At 36.7% G+C, this 17,380-nt stretch overlaps 1 protein-coding gene across 1 annotated transcript in view; it reads left to right on the top strand.

Annotated features, from left to right (window-relative positions):
- NPAS3 (neuronal PAS domain protein 3) overlaps nucleotides 1–17,380 on the top strand; it is a 613,103-nt gene that overhangs the window by 547,222 nt on the left and 48,501 nt on the right. The window contains exon 6 of the mRNA XM_056347593.1: nucleotides 5,209–5,327. Within this exon, the coding sequence (XP_056203568.1) occupies nucleotides 5,209–5,327 (119 nt within the window). The remainder of the gene's footprint in view (nucleotides 1–5,208; nucleotides 5,328–17,380) is intronic.

Genomic DNA, 17,380 nt, shown 5'->3' with positions numbered 1-17,380 from the left:
GGAGCACCATGAATTTCAGACTCAAATCTGGTTATTCAGGAATTCAAGTTCTTGTTTACAACTGGGACAGTTTACAGAAAGAGTATTATTGCTACAGCTTCTTTTAGAAGCAGTATTGCCTTGGAAGAAAGAACTAGCCTTTTTGTTGCCACCCACAATGTTAACTAAATAGTTCAGATAGTCCTTGATTTTGCAAGATGCTGAGCACACCAGCAAGACCAAGAGAGCACCTACAGCAATTGCTATCTCTGTGCTCATCAGCCGATCTCCAGGCAGGCTGCCTAAGTCATTCATCCAAACAGTCTAAGAATCTTCAGCACCTTCCTGGAAGAAGCTTTAGCTTCCAGTACTTGCTCATGTTCAGCCTGGAATCAGACTGAACCCACTTCACTTAAAACCATGCATTTGCACAAGTGCCAAGTATAATTTCATAGTAACTTGCACATATTGGAAATAAATTGTCTTTACTTGAAGCTTTTGAACTGTATTTGCTGGGCTAGTAGTTAGAAAAATCTATCTTTTAGCTTAAAACATGATCAAATTTCATCTGTAAGCTACTGAGAGAGAATGACCCTGGCAACAGTGCTGTTTTGAGAGTCACTTTTTTGATTAAAAACACACTTTAAAAGGCAATAATATGAGATAGAACAGGACAGTTAACTACTCAAGGTTAAATTTTCCTAGAAAGTCTTTTAATGCCTGGTTACAGACAATAAACTGCACAGAAAAAATAGAAACATTTACAAAGATGCATCTAGTCCAACTGAAAATGATAGATTTATATTACCTAATTATTCATTTGAACATAGTGATTCTCAGCTGCCTATGCAAAGATTGTAAGAATTCAAGAAAATGTGGGAAAAGACTTGCAAGTGTAGAAGATAACATGAGAAGAGAGCTCCCTTTTTCTTACTATTTTGTATGTTCTCTTATTTTGTTTCTCTTTTAAGAGTTTTATAGTTGGCATTTAAGAATGACTCTTAAAACCTGTACAGACATTTCTTTTCAAGGAAGAGAAGTGAAAGCCTGGTGAAAACTTCCTAAAATGGTACCAAATCCAGAAGTTCCTGTATATTAAAGCATAAGCTTTTTTTCCCACCAACCCCCGCAAATTCCTTGTTGGTGTTTGGTTTTCCCTCTGTAGCTTCTGGTCTTCCTAAGAATGAGAAAACTCTCTTTTATCTGTTTGGCATGCGAAAATGCATTTTTCTTCTCTCAATTATTTTTAATGCATGTAAGGAAAAAAAAAACCCCAGAAGTTGGTGAATATTTATTCAGGCTGCTTTGGCAGCATTTCGTTATTTAAGACATAAATCAAATTTGGAACTTCTTTTTTCCTGGGGGACAAATTGTTTATCTGAATTTGAATGTGCTTGTGAATCAGTCATAGGGATAGTACTTCTGGTATTGCTGTATAATAGCAATTATTTGCATTGGTTTACATTGTTTTGCTCTATAGAATTAAGATAGTCAGGCTGCACACAGATGCACAGTACATCTGCAATCACTGCAGGATCACAGCCATGGACCTCAGTTCTCCAAGCAGTTACGTGCATGTTTATCCATCAGGACACATTCCACTAACATCAGAACTCTTCCAGCATGTGAACAGTGTATGACTGGTTTGTGGGTCTGGGCCCAAGATTATTCCCAAGGCAAAGCCCATTGAAGAATCAGACCCACAAGGCTTGTTCACAAAGAAATGCTTAGGAGGAGGTAATTAAATAATTTTGTGAATTGGCTACTTGTCCTACTATCTTCCCACTTGGATTTGTGGCTCTTAGTTAACGTTTTAACCTTTATGACACTTTTGTACAGGTGTAGTGAGTCGCAGCTTCGTGCCCTATGAAATGAATGATGCATTTTCCTTCTGTCCAGCAATCTCGCCCTGCTTTACATCTTTGGGAGTGGAAAGAGAAGAGGTTTATTCCTTTAGTAGTACCTGCCGAAGATACTTAAGGACACAGAAAGGCGAGTGCTTTCCCAACAGAGTAGACAGTTATCTGTTTCGCAAAGACAATCCAGACTTACTTTTTACACTTCTAAGCCTGACGGTATATAGTGCTTTCATTCACACGCAGTGAGCATTGACTTTTATCATATTATTAGCATTCTAAACTCACAGTTTCAGAGGTTTATAACTCAACAGTAGGGTTAGACTCGGTAAATTCAGCGCAAGAGCACTGTTTTTCAGTGTAAAAGACATCTTTAGTTACTACAGTATCAAGCCAAGCAGACCTTGCTTGTTTCAGGCTTTTTTAAAGGTCTTAGATTACAACTTTTTTTAAAGAAAAAGCAAGCTCAGAAATTAATTGCTACAGAGTTTCATTCTGATGTTGCTTAGATTGCTAGCCTCCTTTGACATAATTGGAAAAAAAAAAATTGAAAAGGCTGAGTGATGGGCATTTAAAATCAACTCCTGAGAACCCATAATGGACCGCGTTCCATATATTCCTATGCAGATCTCACTGACATCAATGGATACATTTTGTACACATACTGTTTTTAAAATCCTGCATGCATAATCACCTTTAGCATTGGTTACAGTATCCACCATGAGTGGGTGCAACTCTGAATGCAGATTTGTACTACCAGCCGTAATGGTTCTCTCCTGAGAGAAATTCAGAAAGCTGTTCATAAGCTGTTCTGGACTTTTAGGTAACTAATCCGATCTCACAGAGAGACTCCCAGGTACTCTTTGTTAAAGAAAATCAAACACTTCAGAATACATATTTATATGACAGACACTGTTCCAGTCTGTTGGATAAATTATATGCATTTTATAACATGCACTTACAGAGATGTATAGGTTTGTACGTATTATAGTAACAGCAAAATAATGTTAAGCTTATGATATAAGGTGACATGAGCCCAGAAAATGCCAATGTACACTGTACTATAGGTCAGGTGTTTGCCTTTCTTTCATAAAATTGTGTATGAAAGAGAAATTTTAATTTCACTTGCTTGGGAATGGTACATGTGTATTACAGCCTGATCATTTTTTGAGCATAAGATACTGTGTGTTTAATTAACATTACTTCTGTGTGTTTAGGTAATTACCATTAGAACACATGAGAACATATTGTACTTATTGCCTGTGCTAGAGCATAATGTGCTGGACTACAACAACTACACTTGTTAAGCTGATTTTAGCATTTCTTCACACAGCAGGAAGCACCCATGCTGTGGTTTCTTAATGTACTCTTTAACTACAGCACTGTAGAGTACTGTACAACAAATATAATAATTAATTATGATCCTTATTTGACCAGTACTGCTGCTATCCTGGTGACCCTGGTTGCTGTTTCAGGGTTCCACTATCCTGCACCCTGAAACACATGCCTTTCCTTTCAGAGTTTTATTTCTTAGGTAATATTGCTGAACACAGCCGAATTTTTTGAGGACAAGTTTGTAGTGTGGATTGTGATGGCTTCACATTTGTTCAGGTCTCCAAGGACCAGCACCAATAAATGTGAAAGAGACAACAGCAGAATGGTATACTTTCCCATTTCCACCAGGATGAAAAAAAGTACTCTAAATTAAGTCTAACCTTAAATGTATAATCTGTCCTTGGGAGCAAAAAAAAAAAAAAAAAAAAAAAAAAAAAAAAGGATATAGGATCTTCAAGCTCTTGGCATCCCTTACGAGAAAAAATTGGTTCTAAGGGTCTCTGATCTTGTGTTTTAGTAAAATAGAACTGCACGGCTGACTGACAGTTCTGATCTAAAGCATTTACGTTTAAGTTTTGATCTCTCTGCTTTTGATTAAAACTAATGAGCTCATTTAATTCAAAATGGGAATCTCTGATAAGAGAAATAAGGTTGATGTGATTGGATTAGAGGGGCAAATTAAACTCTTAGAGCAGAAGTTTGTGCTTATATAGTGTATTAAAAAGCTGTTGGCGTATTATGGCGTGTTAGATGATGAGAAAAATTTCATAGTAATTCATATTTAATCAGAAGAAATGAAAGTACTAAATATAACATGGCTCTGCTTTTCCCTCGAGTGATAAAGAGCTGTACATTTAAAATGACATCGAATTCATGCTCTCTAAAAAAAAAATAAAAAAAAAATCTTAAGAGAGACACTAAAGAAAGGGGCACTGTTGTCAGTTATCACAATAGAGCTGAAATGTCACAAACACAAGACAATGTGACCACATTAAATCAAGGACAAGTCGATATAATCCTTAGTTCACAAACAAGTTTTTGTGTTTCTGTTGACTGCATAACAAATGCCTTTTAAATACTTTCTACTAGAGGTCTGGGCAGGTCTCCAAAATAATAGCAGAATAATTTCAAAATAACTTTTTTTTTTGTTCAGTGTTAATTACTCACTGAAACTTAATCTCCTATAATGCTTGCTTATTGTAAGAGGCTCCAGAATTTTTCCATGGACAATATTTTGGGGACAAATTAGTTTTCAGGGCTAAAAATAGCAGTAATAAAGATTGGATAAAGAATATCTCAGTACGGACTATTTTCTCATGGCTTATAGTAAGTGTATTTACTGAGGGAGTGAGAAGCGCAGGTGAGAGCTATAGTTTCAAGCAGGAAATACCTCTTCAATTGGACTACAAAGATATTTCATTAGTTACTGGTTAGTCACCAATAATTAACAGTGATGATGATGATGACAATAATAATCTGTGTCATTTATTCGAGTATTTTCGCCTTCAGGCTACTGAGTGCCTTATTGATAATTAACACTCAGTAATGGGGAAACCAAGGCACTCAAAACCAGCAGTGACTCACCCCAGGTATCACTGCAAGGGAGGAACAGAGACCAGTGAATAAAAGCCTGCAGAATTTACAGCCTAATTCAGCAGACAGAATTGCTACCTAAGTGAGACTTTACCTTTCGCAAAATACTGAGAAATTCCCCAGTTCTTGAAACAATGTCATACCCTAACGAATGTAACTTCAGTCATAACAAAGTTGTGCAAGAAAGAGTTAATAAGGTAAATGTCTGTTAAAAATTCTATGGGAAAAATAACTTGAAAATGAGACTTCCTGAGTATACATATATTTTTCAAAATTTTTTTTCTGCTAAGTAAACGTTTTCTAAACGAGGTAAATTGATTACAACACTCTTAGCATCCATCAGTCATTTATTTTTAGTGAGTTCAAGGATTGCACCTGAAAAATAGCTTAGAGGGGTTGTATAAAATCTAAATTATGTGTATATGTATTTTTTTCTATTCCCTAGTGGAATCTACAAGCCCCAGTTTACTAACCACTGACAACACTCTAGAGCGCTCTTTTTTCATCCGAATGAAATCTACACTGACCAAGCGAGGAGTGCACATCAAATCATCAGGATACAAGGTAAGGGTTGCACTCTAGCATGAAATATTGACATTTTTAAATTATGTTCGTTCATGTTCCAGGGACACAGTAATAAACAGAAAAAGGAGCTGTTTCACCTTTGCATACATCTCATTCCTTTTGTTAAAGAATCATTAATAAAGTATTTCCAGCCTGAAGTTTGGCTTTGGTGCTACACCTCCATTTAATTGATCATTATTATGATAAACATTGATGATAACAGCATGATAGCTTTCAAAAGAGCGATACTTCCAGAGTAAAGTGTGGTTTACCAAAGAAGGTGAGTCAGAGTAACATCACTTTTTCCACAGTGGAAAATTACTGCTCATTTTGTTAGACTGTTAGTTGGTTTGGGGTTATGGTTTTTTTCCAGAGAGGTAGGATTTCTTCATGCAGACAGTATGCTAGAGCTATTTAATTTTGCTGCCATTCTAGCTGAAGGAAACAACAGGCCACAACAAGTACTTTTTCACCGTTTTTCTTTCATTGTCTGTCTGAGGGGCATCTGCTGTTGGGGATCATATTTGCTGCATTTCAGACTCTTTTAAGATATGAAAGTCTCTTGTTCCTTATCAGTAGTAATCTCATTTTTCTTCAGTCATATGTTGCTCATAGTGCCTGTAGCTATCAGTGGCTTTGCAGTATACTAAAACTAGAAGGAATAGCACATTTTTAACATTGTCAACTTGTGGAATGAAATATGTCATCCATTAAGTATTATACACGATAAAGGAGTGGTGCAAGAAAGTAAGTCTGAGAATGTGTGTGTATTTAAAGAAGTTACTTGTCAATGTTCATTTAAAAACTTTCACGAGCATTTTTTTTTCAGTTTTCAGAGGAAGATTTAGAGGCGTGTTCAAGTAAAATACCCCAACTACCTTTTCCCAAAAAATTATCTGTGCATCTAGCATCGAGGTAGTCTACCTGAGCCCTAAAGATCTCATAGAAACACCATTTTTGCAAGCACATGACTGGGAGTCTTTCTGTTGGATGATTTCTGGGTCCAGATGATTAAAGTAGTTGCAAATGTAAGTTTAGGTCCAACCAGTGGTTTCTTAAGGCATTAGAAGTTTTGGTCTGTGTACTGCTTAATTGTCAACACCTGAAAGAATGCGCTCAGGACTTGTTCATGCTGACCAATTTACAAGTCTCAGAAAGTATCAAGACTGGGAAATGTGCTGGCAGTCTCAGGAGGAGGAAGGCGAATGAATGAATGAACGGGCAGGTCGTTGAGGTTATACTAATGTTTATGATTAGGCGTGGTCCATCCAGGCTAGGCCAAAGTTAGATTGGCAGAGACCTTGCTTTGTTGGATATTTTTGCTACAGTAGTAATGCAAAGAAATAGGGAATTCATCTGTGGATTTTGTAGTCTGACATGTTTTGCCAAATGTAGGTGAGAACAGAAGGAAAACCTATGAGTGACTTTGCCATTCTCTCTTGCTGGGCTCTTGACAGTCTAATGTTGGTCCAGCACCGGGACAGGACATATCTAGTATGGGCTGGCTTCACAATGCAGTTTTTTTACTCATTGCAATAACAGTGTTTAAAATTCACAGTAGACCCTTTACTCAAAAGCAAGACACAGTAATGTCTGTCATATAAATACAATTTCATTTCTCTTAGACCTGTGAATGCCTCATGGAAACACTGAAAATCATAACTGAGATGTCACAGGTAGAGCAGAATGCATTTTGAAAGATCAGATATCACTTTTTAGACAGCTTTTCCTAGCCACTAAGAATAGATAAAAAGTATGATAGTCGACAAAACTGTAAACAAATCATTTAGGTTTTTTCCAAATTTTTCGATGAGGCATCAGCAAGTCAGCATGAGTGAAATTGTATAAAGAGTGTGCAAGTCCTAAGCAGGTGTAATACAGAGGTGTAGTTCCTCTGCTTTTTGATGTTTTCACTTTTGTAACTGGCAGTGTTTGTCTGAATTCAGCTGTGTCCAGATACATGAATTGTACTTTGATACTTTGACAGTTTTTCAAAAGCCTGGTTATTGGCACTCTATGTTCTATAGAAGGAGAATTATCCACAGCCTCAGTGAGCCCCAGAAAAACTGTCTATTCCTTGTAGAAGCATTGGATCCCATGAATGTCTTTTTAACTGACTGTTAAGAACTGCTTTGTTTAAACGTCATTCTCTTATTACACTAGCATAATAAATTTAACTGCTGTAGCGAATGTCACTCACACTTTTAGGAACGTTACCAATTTATTCATTGATTTCTAAAAGTCCATTGCCAGAACTTAAGGCTTCTTGAAATTGTTCAGGTATATATTTTAATAAAATGAAGAAAGATCTATGAGCCTTATGGATATACAGCTATAAGAAATTATCAAAGGGAAGAATAGTTACATAATATTGGCAAAGCTCATGGGAAGAGCTGGCTACGTTCTGCATTAAGAGCTCCCTGGAAGATCTCCCGCACTTACTTAGGAAACACTATGCTAGCTGGGGGCATGTGCAGCAGAGTTCCTGCAGGAAATCCCGGTGGAACAGGCTGACTCAGGAGCTGGTGCCTCACACCTTCAGAATACAAAAAAGCAATGACTTTTTCCCTCTGCAAAAAGCAAGGGCTCCTGGCTGACAGCTTCCCTTGAGTTCATGTCATTGTGGGTGGGTAACCCTCCTGAATCAGCATATAAATATTCGTCAGGAGCAGTGGATTGGGAACTCAGTATCCTATGTGAGTCAGGTTTTAGCTCGGTCAAAGGTATTCAAATCCCCGTGAATTCAGTGACAAATTTTTTCGTCTTTGTGATGTAGTTATGTCTTGTTCCAAACCCTTACTGAGCTCAGAACTACATCTCCATTTTTCCCTTGCTTTTAAGACTGCTGACGAATGTTTTCTTTAGACAGCAAATGATTGAGGTGGTCCAGAAGCTGCTTAGCCAATTTTCAGAATGAGTGATCCCTGCCTCAGGAAAATCACGTAAAATTGAAAACAGTCAGAGAATGAGATTGATTAATCATTTGGGTTGATCTAGTCAGGACTAATTTTCTATCAAAAGAAATGTCGGAACAAAAAATCACACTGATAGACTTACACATATGTATACTTCAAAGAGACAGTGTTCCAGACCATTCTGACATGAGATGAACCCTGGTTATAGTCCATTTAATTAGTCCTGAATTATATGTAAAGATGGAGGTAATGGCCTTTTTTCATGAATTATATTACCTTGAAAGTCTGAAGTGGGAAAGTGGTTACATGATTAATCCTTCCTCTCTCCTTCCCTTTCACTGGTCCCCAGCATCCTCCTTGAACTGGATTTTTCCCATTCCTACTATTCTTAGGCTTAGGGCTCGTAGGAAAAGAGTTTGCATACAGTGCTAGAAGGCTATTCAGTTTTCTGTGAGTAAATCTACAATCTTAAAAAAAAAAGTCAAATAAGATGTAGTCAGCTGATAAAACACGTTGAAAACAAACAAACTGAAGAAAATTATAATTCCATTCACTGCAAAACTCGGAATGTATTACCATTATAGCTGTTGTAAGAAACATGATGCAAAGACTTACGTTTTCTTTGCTGAACTGTATCACATCTTCCTTTTTAAATTTTTTTTCATCAATAAAAGATAGATTTGTATTTCATTTGGATTTTTTCTGTCTCAATTTAATTTCTTTTTCCATTTGTTTTCCTCCATTTGAGGGTCACAATTCTGTCCACTTAACAGTTATCCCACCTTCGATATTTCTATTGCCTGACTAACTCAGATGTATGTCAAAGCTAATTTTAATTGAAAACTACTTTGTTTAAGTCCAGTGATACATTTCCTACTCCCCAGTAGTATCCTATTATTGTTTTGTCACATTAATTTCATGACAGATTGTGCTAGGATTTTCTTTGTTCAAACCTTTAGGGCCTGGTACTGGTTCTTGAACAAAGTGTAATTGATGGGGTGAAGTAGTCAAAGCGTCGAATGTCATCAGAGCCGGTAGTTGCCAGTAGTTTCCAGTTTTTCCAGTTCGTCAGCTCATGAGATGTCTTAGTATATATCCATACATATTCCTCTACTGTTTTATGGGGTAACCCTCTCATGATAAGCTATTCCAGAAGTGAATAAGCAAACATGAGGAGATTCCCTTTTACTTTTGCTGTCACTGTGGGAACCTCTGAATTTGGTATAACCAACATCTGTTGCCTCTCCATCTCCCATGAAGCTGGCAATCAACCTTATTTGCAGTCCATCAGCAGAGTTAGGGGCATCTTCAAAATCCTTCAAGCTGTACTTTCCTAACTGGAGTGGTACTTGCTGTCTGCTGTGCTGCCTGGATGCCTGCTTTGGCCTGTTGAGTGTCAACAAGAAACAGTCTCCATGTCGTTAAAATATCAAAGTCATTGAGGTCACAAGGCAATGAGTCTACTGTAGACTCTTTAGTAACTGAAAGTAAATATAGCAGCTATCATGCACTGAGCAAAGTCTTACTTACAACCTCAGCCTTTTGAGCCTGTATTATTGAGAAAAGAAATATTTGCTAGGTTACTCAGATACTTCTGCCTTGAAGTGAGGTCTTGGTGGTTTTGAAAAGTGCCTTGGGATTATGGAAAAACACATACATAGTCTTTGGAGATGAATGAAATGGACTTTATTTCAACTATTTGTATGTGACTTTTAGGAGTTCTAAAGTTCTTTAATATGGCACAGAAGTGTTAGCACTGGATGCAAGTGTAAGCCCTGCACTGCTGCTTTACAGAATCACAGCTCTTATCAATGCTGACAGCAGGTATTTATACCTGGATTTCTCCCTGGTGTTCTTCCTGTGCAAAAGAATTGTGGAAAGTAAGCAAGCTTAAACAAACTGACTTAACTGCAATGAAGGGAGCAAAATTACCTTCATTATTTATTAAATCACAGAGGATTGTTAAACCTAACAGCGTAATCACGTACCAGTGGACATGCTGCATAAAAATAAGTGAATTGCTATATAAAATATCTGGTTTAACAAGCTTAGTGTAGAAACTTTGATTTTGTTGTACATCTGATTTATGCGTTTCAGTAATGGAGGATTCAAATTTGGTTAGCTATGCCTTATACATCAGTTGCTGTATATCAACATATTCTAAATAATATTTAAAACTCCATAAAAGTTTTTTCACAAATTAGTCTTTGTACTCTACAGGAATTCATCTTTTTGTTTTGTCCATTGGTATCTTTCTATGAACTTAAAATTAAATATTTTCTGAGACTGCTCTCAGATTTTGCATTTAAAATCATAAAGGTAGAATTTTTGAATGCTAATTTTGAAGATGGAAATACAAATTTCTGGTTGAAATTTTTTGTCTGTCACAGTTCCATTATCAGCCTTTTTCACACTATTCCTGCCTTTATTCACGATTTAATATTTTTTGTTTTTTTCTTTTTTAGAAAAACTTTTTGTTCTTAAGAACAAGAAAAAGAACTTCTTTGTTCTTCTTACAAAGAAGATTCTTAATTCTTCTTTGTTCTTCTTACAAAGAAGATTCTTAATTCTTCTTTGTAAAAATTTGTAAATCTTAGTTGAAGTGCAATTTTTGGCAGAATTTAGATTCATTAATCCAAGAGGGCAAGAGAAACAAAAACTCTATTAGAGAGAGAATTATGCCATTGGACCTGCCTTGTGATACCACCCTCTTGATTCAACTCAAAATGGAAATTATTGTTTACCCATCTAAGTGAAAGATTCACTTGGAATTCAGAAACAAGATGTTACTATTCCAAAATCACATTAAGGACCCATATATCATGGGCTGATTAAGAACACAGCAGAAAAGCAGCTTCCATTTCAGGGGAATAGGAAGGAGGAAGAAAGAGAAGGCAGCTGGTTTTTGCATAATGGTCTAATGATTGGTACATTTCTTGAATGTGGGCTATGTTAGAGTCAATTTTAATTCCCCCCTCAGCCTGAGGGATTTCACATATCCCACTTTCCAGCCTGGCCTAAATTCTTTTCTCCTCTTCTAATATTTTTCCCCTTGAAATCTTTTCTGTCAAGCATTTTACTCTGTCCCAGAAAGGTATCCTGACCTTTCTCGGTAGGAAGAAAGAAAACTGCAGAATTTAGTATTTCATCACATGGCTACTGCCACACCTTCTTAATTGAGTGAAGAAGGAATAAGAAACCAACATCAGGAAGCATTATGTGAAGAGTTTTCTAAATGTCAGCACATGCATTCCCCAGACTTTTCAGCACTGGGAAGACTTAAAGGTAATTTGTCAGAAAGAAAGAACTGATCGAGAATTCACCCATGTAAATCGATGACCTTTTAGTCAAAAGGAAGTCTCTTAGCTAGTAAAGATTCAGCATTACTTATAAAAGAACAAAATACTAATGGGCCAATCTGAGTCTTATGAAGTATCTACTTGTACATATAAAGATACGGTTCAAGAAAAGATAGTGTGCAACAGGATTAAGAAGGCTAGAGTTCATTTTATGCCTCGCTATAGAGATTCTGTTAGGAGAGCTGTCTGGGAAAGCTTGGTTCACACTCAGCATCTAAATACATTAACCAGTTTTTTAAAAGTGATCAGCAGCTACCAATTCCCCCTTCTCAAAAAGCAGTTCTCAGGGCTGAGCATCTTTTAAATGGGATTTATAGCACTATTCTACCATCTGGAGACATGAATTTAGGTTAGGCATTCGTTATTGCAGTAGCACTAATGAAACTAACCAGTTAGTATTATATAAAAGGTCTTTTTAATAGCAGTCATCTTTCTTTCAAAGATTAAGGCTTTGATTATTCCTCATGATGACTGCAGCTGTAGTACTCCTGATACCTGTATCAGGATGTGTTTCTCCTCAAATATTGTCTTAAATGTTTATACGGCTTCAGAATTGTGATTTTGTTGCAGTGTGTTTCAAACTGTGTAAATGGGAAATCACAAAGTGGATTCTGAAAGGGAAGAAAACATAAAACTGCGCAAACACAGATTACTTTCTGGGAGATGTTCTATTTTCATAAATTCTGTTACCAAAGAGTAAGTGATATAAAAAGATATAATATTATTACAAAATTAGCAGTAATTGCCTTTGATCCCAATCTTTAGGCAGTGTAATTCTGAAGCCACCTTTCTTAAAAGTCAGCAGATATAACAGTGCAAGAAAACTATGAGATCAGGATTTATTCTGATACATATTAAAATATTCAGAATGGACAGAGATCAGCTCGAAGCCAAATCCTTTCAGGAACCAAGTTTTATTGAGTCAGAGACACAAAGCATTTCTTGCACTTTAAGCAGCACTCCTTACCTAGATGTGTGAACTAATGGTGCGGTGTGAGACCCATTGCTGTGTTAATAAATGGAGATCAGTGAGTGGGATGAGAACAAGGAGTTCTCACCAGAGTGGGAACCAGAAAATACCTCCTACTACAGAAAGGTGTAGTGCTTCCAGGTGGGAGTGCCTGCTGAAAAAGAGAGGTTTTCAGCCCATAGAGTTTAAGTTATCCACCAATGTTATCTGCTGCTGCTTATTGTTAATGATTGGGAATATACCTTGTGTAAGAGCAGAGAAAAACACATAGTGCTCTGTGAAGAATCAACAGCCGGAATTTGCTCTAGGACAGACAGATGCTGCTGCCAACATCTCTGCTTCACTTGGCTGTTTTATAACTGCTGCCAGTGGATATTTTGGCCCAGCTGCTTTCCACAATGTAAACATTGTATTAGATGTGCAAATGCAGACACTAATAGCTTTTTTAATTATCTCTACCACTTTCAATAGTTCAAAGGTTTTGTCTAAACTATTCTCAGAAAAGACAATAAGCTCATACATTGAAAAAATGTAGCTAATATTAACCTTATGCAGATGAGTACATCTTCCTGCTCCTCAGCAGACACTTGCAGCAGCAGTATAATGTTTCCACTGGTAAAACTTCATTGAATGTGAAACAGTCAATGAAATTCAGAAGTGTGATGAAACTGAATGGAAGTTCTTAAACTTCCATTTCAGTGAATTTTGCATTTACCAAAATTTGTTTCTCATTGTCTTTCTCATTGTTGCACATTGTCTTGATCTGGTAACATCAGATCAATAGCTGTAGAATAGAAAATATGTCTTAAATTGATAGTCATAAGGGTATAAACCTGACATCTTATGCAAACACGTGTGGGCATTTAGCTTTTGTAGAACTGTGACAGGTTAACTAAACGGAGAAGACCATATTTTTGCAAGAGAGTGTTTTTCAGTATTGCCTCTGCAAGTAAATATTTTCTTGAAGAACTGCATGAAAAATCTAAACAAAATATCTGTTAGGGATAAAATTTTTCCACAAATGTGGAACCTACCTACACTCAGACATTAATTTCATTACCCTGTGGTCTGTCACAGGCTGTATCAGTGGACAAGCAGACATTCCTTTTGCACGTATCATTTATGTGGAAGTAACACAGACACCAGGAAAAATCACGGTTGTTACACTCAAGGAGGTAAAGCTGTGTGGGTTTCTCGCCTGTCTCCACATTCACTCACAAAGGAAAGGTCACGATGCATGTTTCCTAGAACAGCTAAGGTTGGGCCGCACATTTTATATACCAGCTATGTTAGTTGAGTCTCATTAATAAATTTTTACGATCACATGTTCTTTGAAATTTAAAAAACAATAGAGAAAATCTCTTTTACAAACAGCTGGAAAAATTTCAAAGGCTGTTTAAATATTGTCATTATGAATTACTTCCCTGTAATTTTTCCTTCATCATTAATTATTGCATTCAATACATGCTGAAATGTTAGCTGCCCACAGTCCATAAGGATCAGGCTGTTTCTTTGTCCTGTTAAAGCTGAATCCTTTTAGAAGTTTTTTCCTGCTCCCTACACTTCAGATCTTAGTGATATAATGTCCGCATTAATTTATTTACATTGTGCAACAGTGAGATAAACACTGAATTATGATTTGACCTCATCATGAACTTGGAAAAGCATCTTTACTTCTCATGTATTTTTTAACCCATAGTTCCCACATGGTTTTTAAACTTTCTTTGCTTTTTGTGCAGGTTCTTACCTGTGCAAAACATTATGTTTTATTGGCTTTTTCCTGTTGCTTATAATGTCATTTATATTAATGAGGGTACTTTTGCAACACTCCTCTGAGGCTGGAAAGTGCTGACACACCAAGAGATCAAGTAACTTGCCAAAGATAACAATGGATGTTTGTGTCAGAGCCAACTGTGATTACATGCTGTACTTCATCCTCAGTCTTTCTTCCTAGCACATGAATATTGTCAAATGATCTCTGTGTTCCAGCACATCACACTTCATTTTCTCAGGCTGGTATTTCCTTTGTTTTGATGGTTGCCTTGAATAGGCGAAATGAGATGCCAAATAAAAATGTACTCGGGTCAGATAGTGTGAAGTTCAGCAGAATCTTCACAGAAAACTCAGAAAAAGATGAACTCTTGCTCTCAGCTGTGCTGCCACTGGCTGAACAAGAGCTACTCCAAAATCCTTTTCCTCAGAAAGACAAAGAAGCAATGTACCAGCAGAAAAACAAATGTTCCTGCCCCTTGGATTTAGCCCAGGGGAGCTCCTTGAGGCTGCTGTTCCTCCTACCTTGCTGTGGGAGAGGAGCAGGCCTCGTGGCATCTAGCTCCTTGGCTGGCAGCTGGCTTGGCTCTTTGCAAACTTTGCTTTCTTATTTCAAAACAAACTTTGTAGAAAGACTTTTTTTTTCCAATTTGATTAATCTTTTTCATATCCACCATAGATTTCTCCACCCTAAAGACCTCCTAAAGACTAGTTTATCAGCTAGTTAAGTGACACATGTAATAAGCACGTGTAAAAAATAGTAGGGAAGCATTTAAGCACTGAAGGTCTTTTTATTGGTTCCAAAGTATTAGCAAATCAAAATATCCCATTCACTCAGATAGTACCACTTCATAGCTGCTCTTCACTGGTTTTGTACATGAATTTGCATAAATTCATAAAGTTGCATAAAGTTCAAGGCCCATCATTTACTCCAAAGCCAATTTTTTAGTATGATTTGCTGTCATACAAAGCAAGGTTCCTCTGTACCTGCTCGTTTGATGGAACGGACCAAAGGCACGGAGCATTTCAGTGGTGTGTCCACCACCAGTATGCCATACATGAAGCCAGCAGTCAAACAAGGACCATCACGTGAGGTTTTCATTCCCTGTAGCTGTTGACTTTAAACTGGCACAATGACTTCTAGATAGCAACCTGGACACTGATTTTATGGTTTTACCTTCTAGAACAGAAAATAGATCCTGAGTATTTCAGGCCATGTTTCTCAGAAAGACTTCCTATAGTATAAAAGTCCTTTTTCTCTAGCGTCCAGAGTGCATATACTTTGCTATATAACCAAATAAGCCATTATGCTTCTGTTTCTAAATGTTTAAGCATGCCTCTTGATTTGTCTGTTTGATGCACTGATACTAGCTGAAGAATGGTGCTTGGTTGAGCCCATCTGCTTTACCCTGTGGAGAAGGCAGAATATAAATGCTTGGTGGGAAGAGTTTCGGTTTCTCCTTTTTACAACATCATTAGGAAGCCGTTGTTCTAATAATAATAATTCCCATTTGACATCATGGAGGTAAAAAGAAATCACTGCTGACATCAAAAATGAGGTGATATTTCAGCAGTATTATTTCACTGAAGATAAAATGGAAGTCTTTATTACTCCCAATGCTTTTAAAGAAAGCTGAGCAAGGCTTATACTGACCCTGGAGCTTATATACCTTAATGCATCTATAACTAGTATGAAATAAGAAATTTTAATTGTTACTGCTATATTTTTTGGCTGTCCCTTCTCAGAACCAAGAATTTTGTGCTTGCTTAAAGAAAAATGATCAGTATTTGAGAATCAGCTCGGGAGAGCACAATTAGCTTAATTTTCTCTGTTACTTAAAATTCATACAAAAAACCCCAAACAAACGTGTATTACAAGAAGTAGTAATTTTCTTACAAACTTCATATTGGAGCCTTTACGGGTAATCCACACAGATTGCATAAAAAGGCCTGAGCTCTGAAGAGGTTACCCTGAAGAGGGTTAGGAGGTTTATTGCACTTTTTATGGGTAGGTATTTTATTCTTGCTGAACTTCTGGTGCACATTGCTGTGTGAGTTGCTTGCCATTAAAAGGACACAGCCAAGGTCTGTTTCATCAGTAGTAAACAATGTTTTCTACTTCTCTTTGTGATAAAATATTAGAAGCTCCCATTCCGCTTTCTTTTGTACAGACATATTCAGTTATAATTCTAGTCTTTGTATATTTTTCCATCCTAAACCAAACAATATAGCACATCAGTGACTCTATCCAAATATACTTGGAAACAAGTGGATCTGCCTATGTTTGGCAATATTTCCAAAATTTGAGATCTATTCTTGGTCTACTGGTTGGTTTGTTTGTTTGTTTGTTTGTTTTTAAATTCAGGGGACGTATGAAGAGTAATATACACTGCAAACAATTATAGCAATAGGATGCAAGTCTGGTGCCTTTAAATTTGACAGTCATGCTCTAATTAAAAGAAAGTTCAGGAAATATGGATTCATCCCATGGTTTCACTTTACAGAACTGGTCACATACTTGCAAGTAATGTTTCCTCTGTACAACAAGTAGTACCTTATCAAAATGTTTCATAGTCTTTTCACAATCAAACTTAAGAAACTTGCAATTAAATATGTGGTTGGATCATCATGTTATTTTGTTCCAGGCAAATATGTCTATAACAGAGCAGTCACAGCTCATCTGCTGTTGAGTTACTGCTTCTGTTATTCTCAGAATCAAGATACGAATTCTTACAGGCATGCAAATATTTAATCATTATAAGCATTTAAAAAAACAAATTTAGTAGTTGCCAGTTACAGTGAAATGTTTAAATCTGAAATGAACTCTATGTTTTCAGTGTAAATAGGTCTCAATCTACGTACAAATAGTTTCAGCATTTTCCCCAGTAATTTCTGCAGACATGAACTGAATGCCTAGTTATATTTTATGTGAACTCAATGAGCCCTTTTACTTTTGACATATTTTGGAAGGTCCAGGCATGTTTTTTTTCTCTGAAATATTAGATAAACATTTCTTTTCTTGAAAATCATTACCTTATT

This window comes from Falco biarmicus, chromosome 7 (genome assembly GCF_023638135.1).
Source record: "Falco biarmicus isolate bFalBia1 chromosome 7, bFalBia1.pri, whole genome shotgun sequence".
In the NCBI taxonomy this organism is placed as follows: Eukaryota; Metazoa; Chordata; class Aves; order Falconiformes; family Falconidae; genus Falco; species Falco biarmicus.
This window is presented reverse-complemented; position numbering and strand designations above follow the sequence as displayed.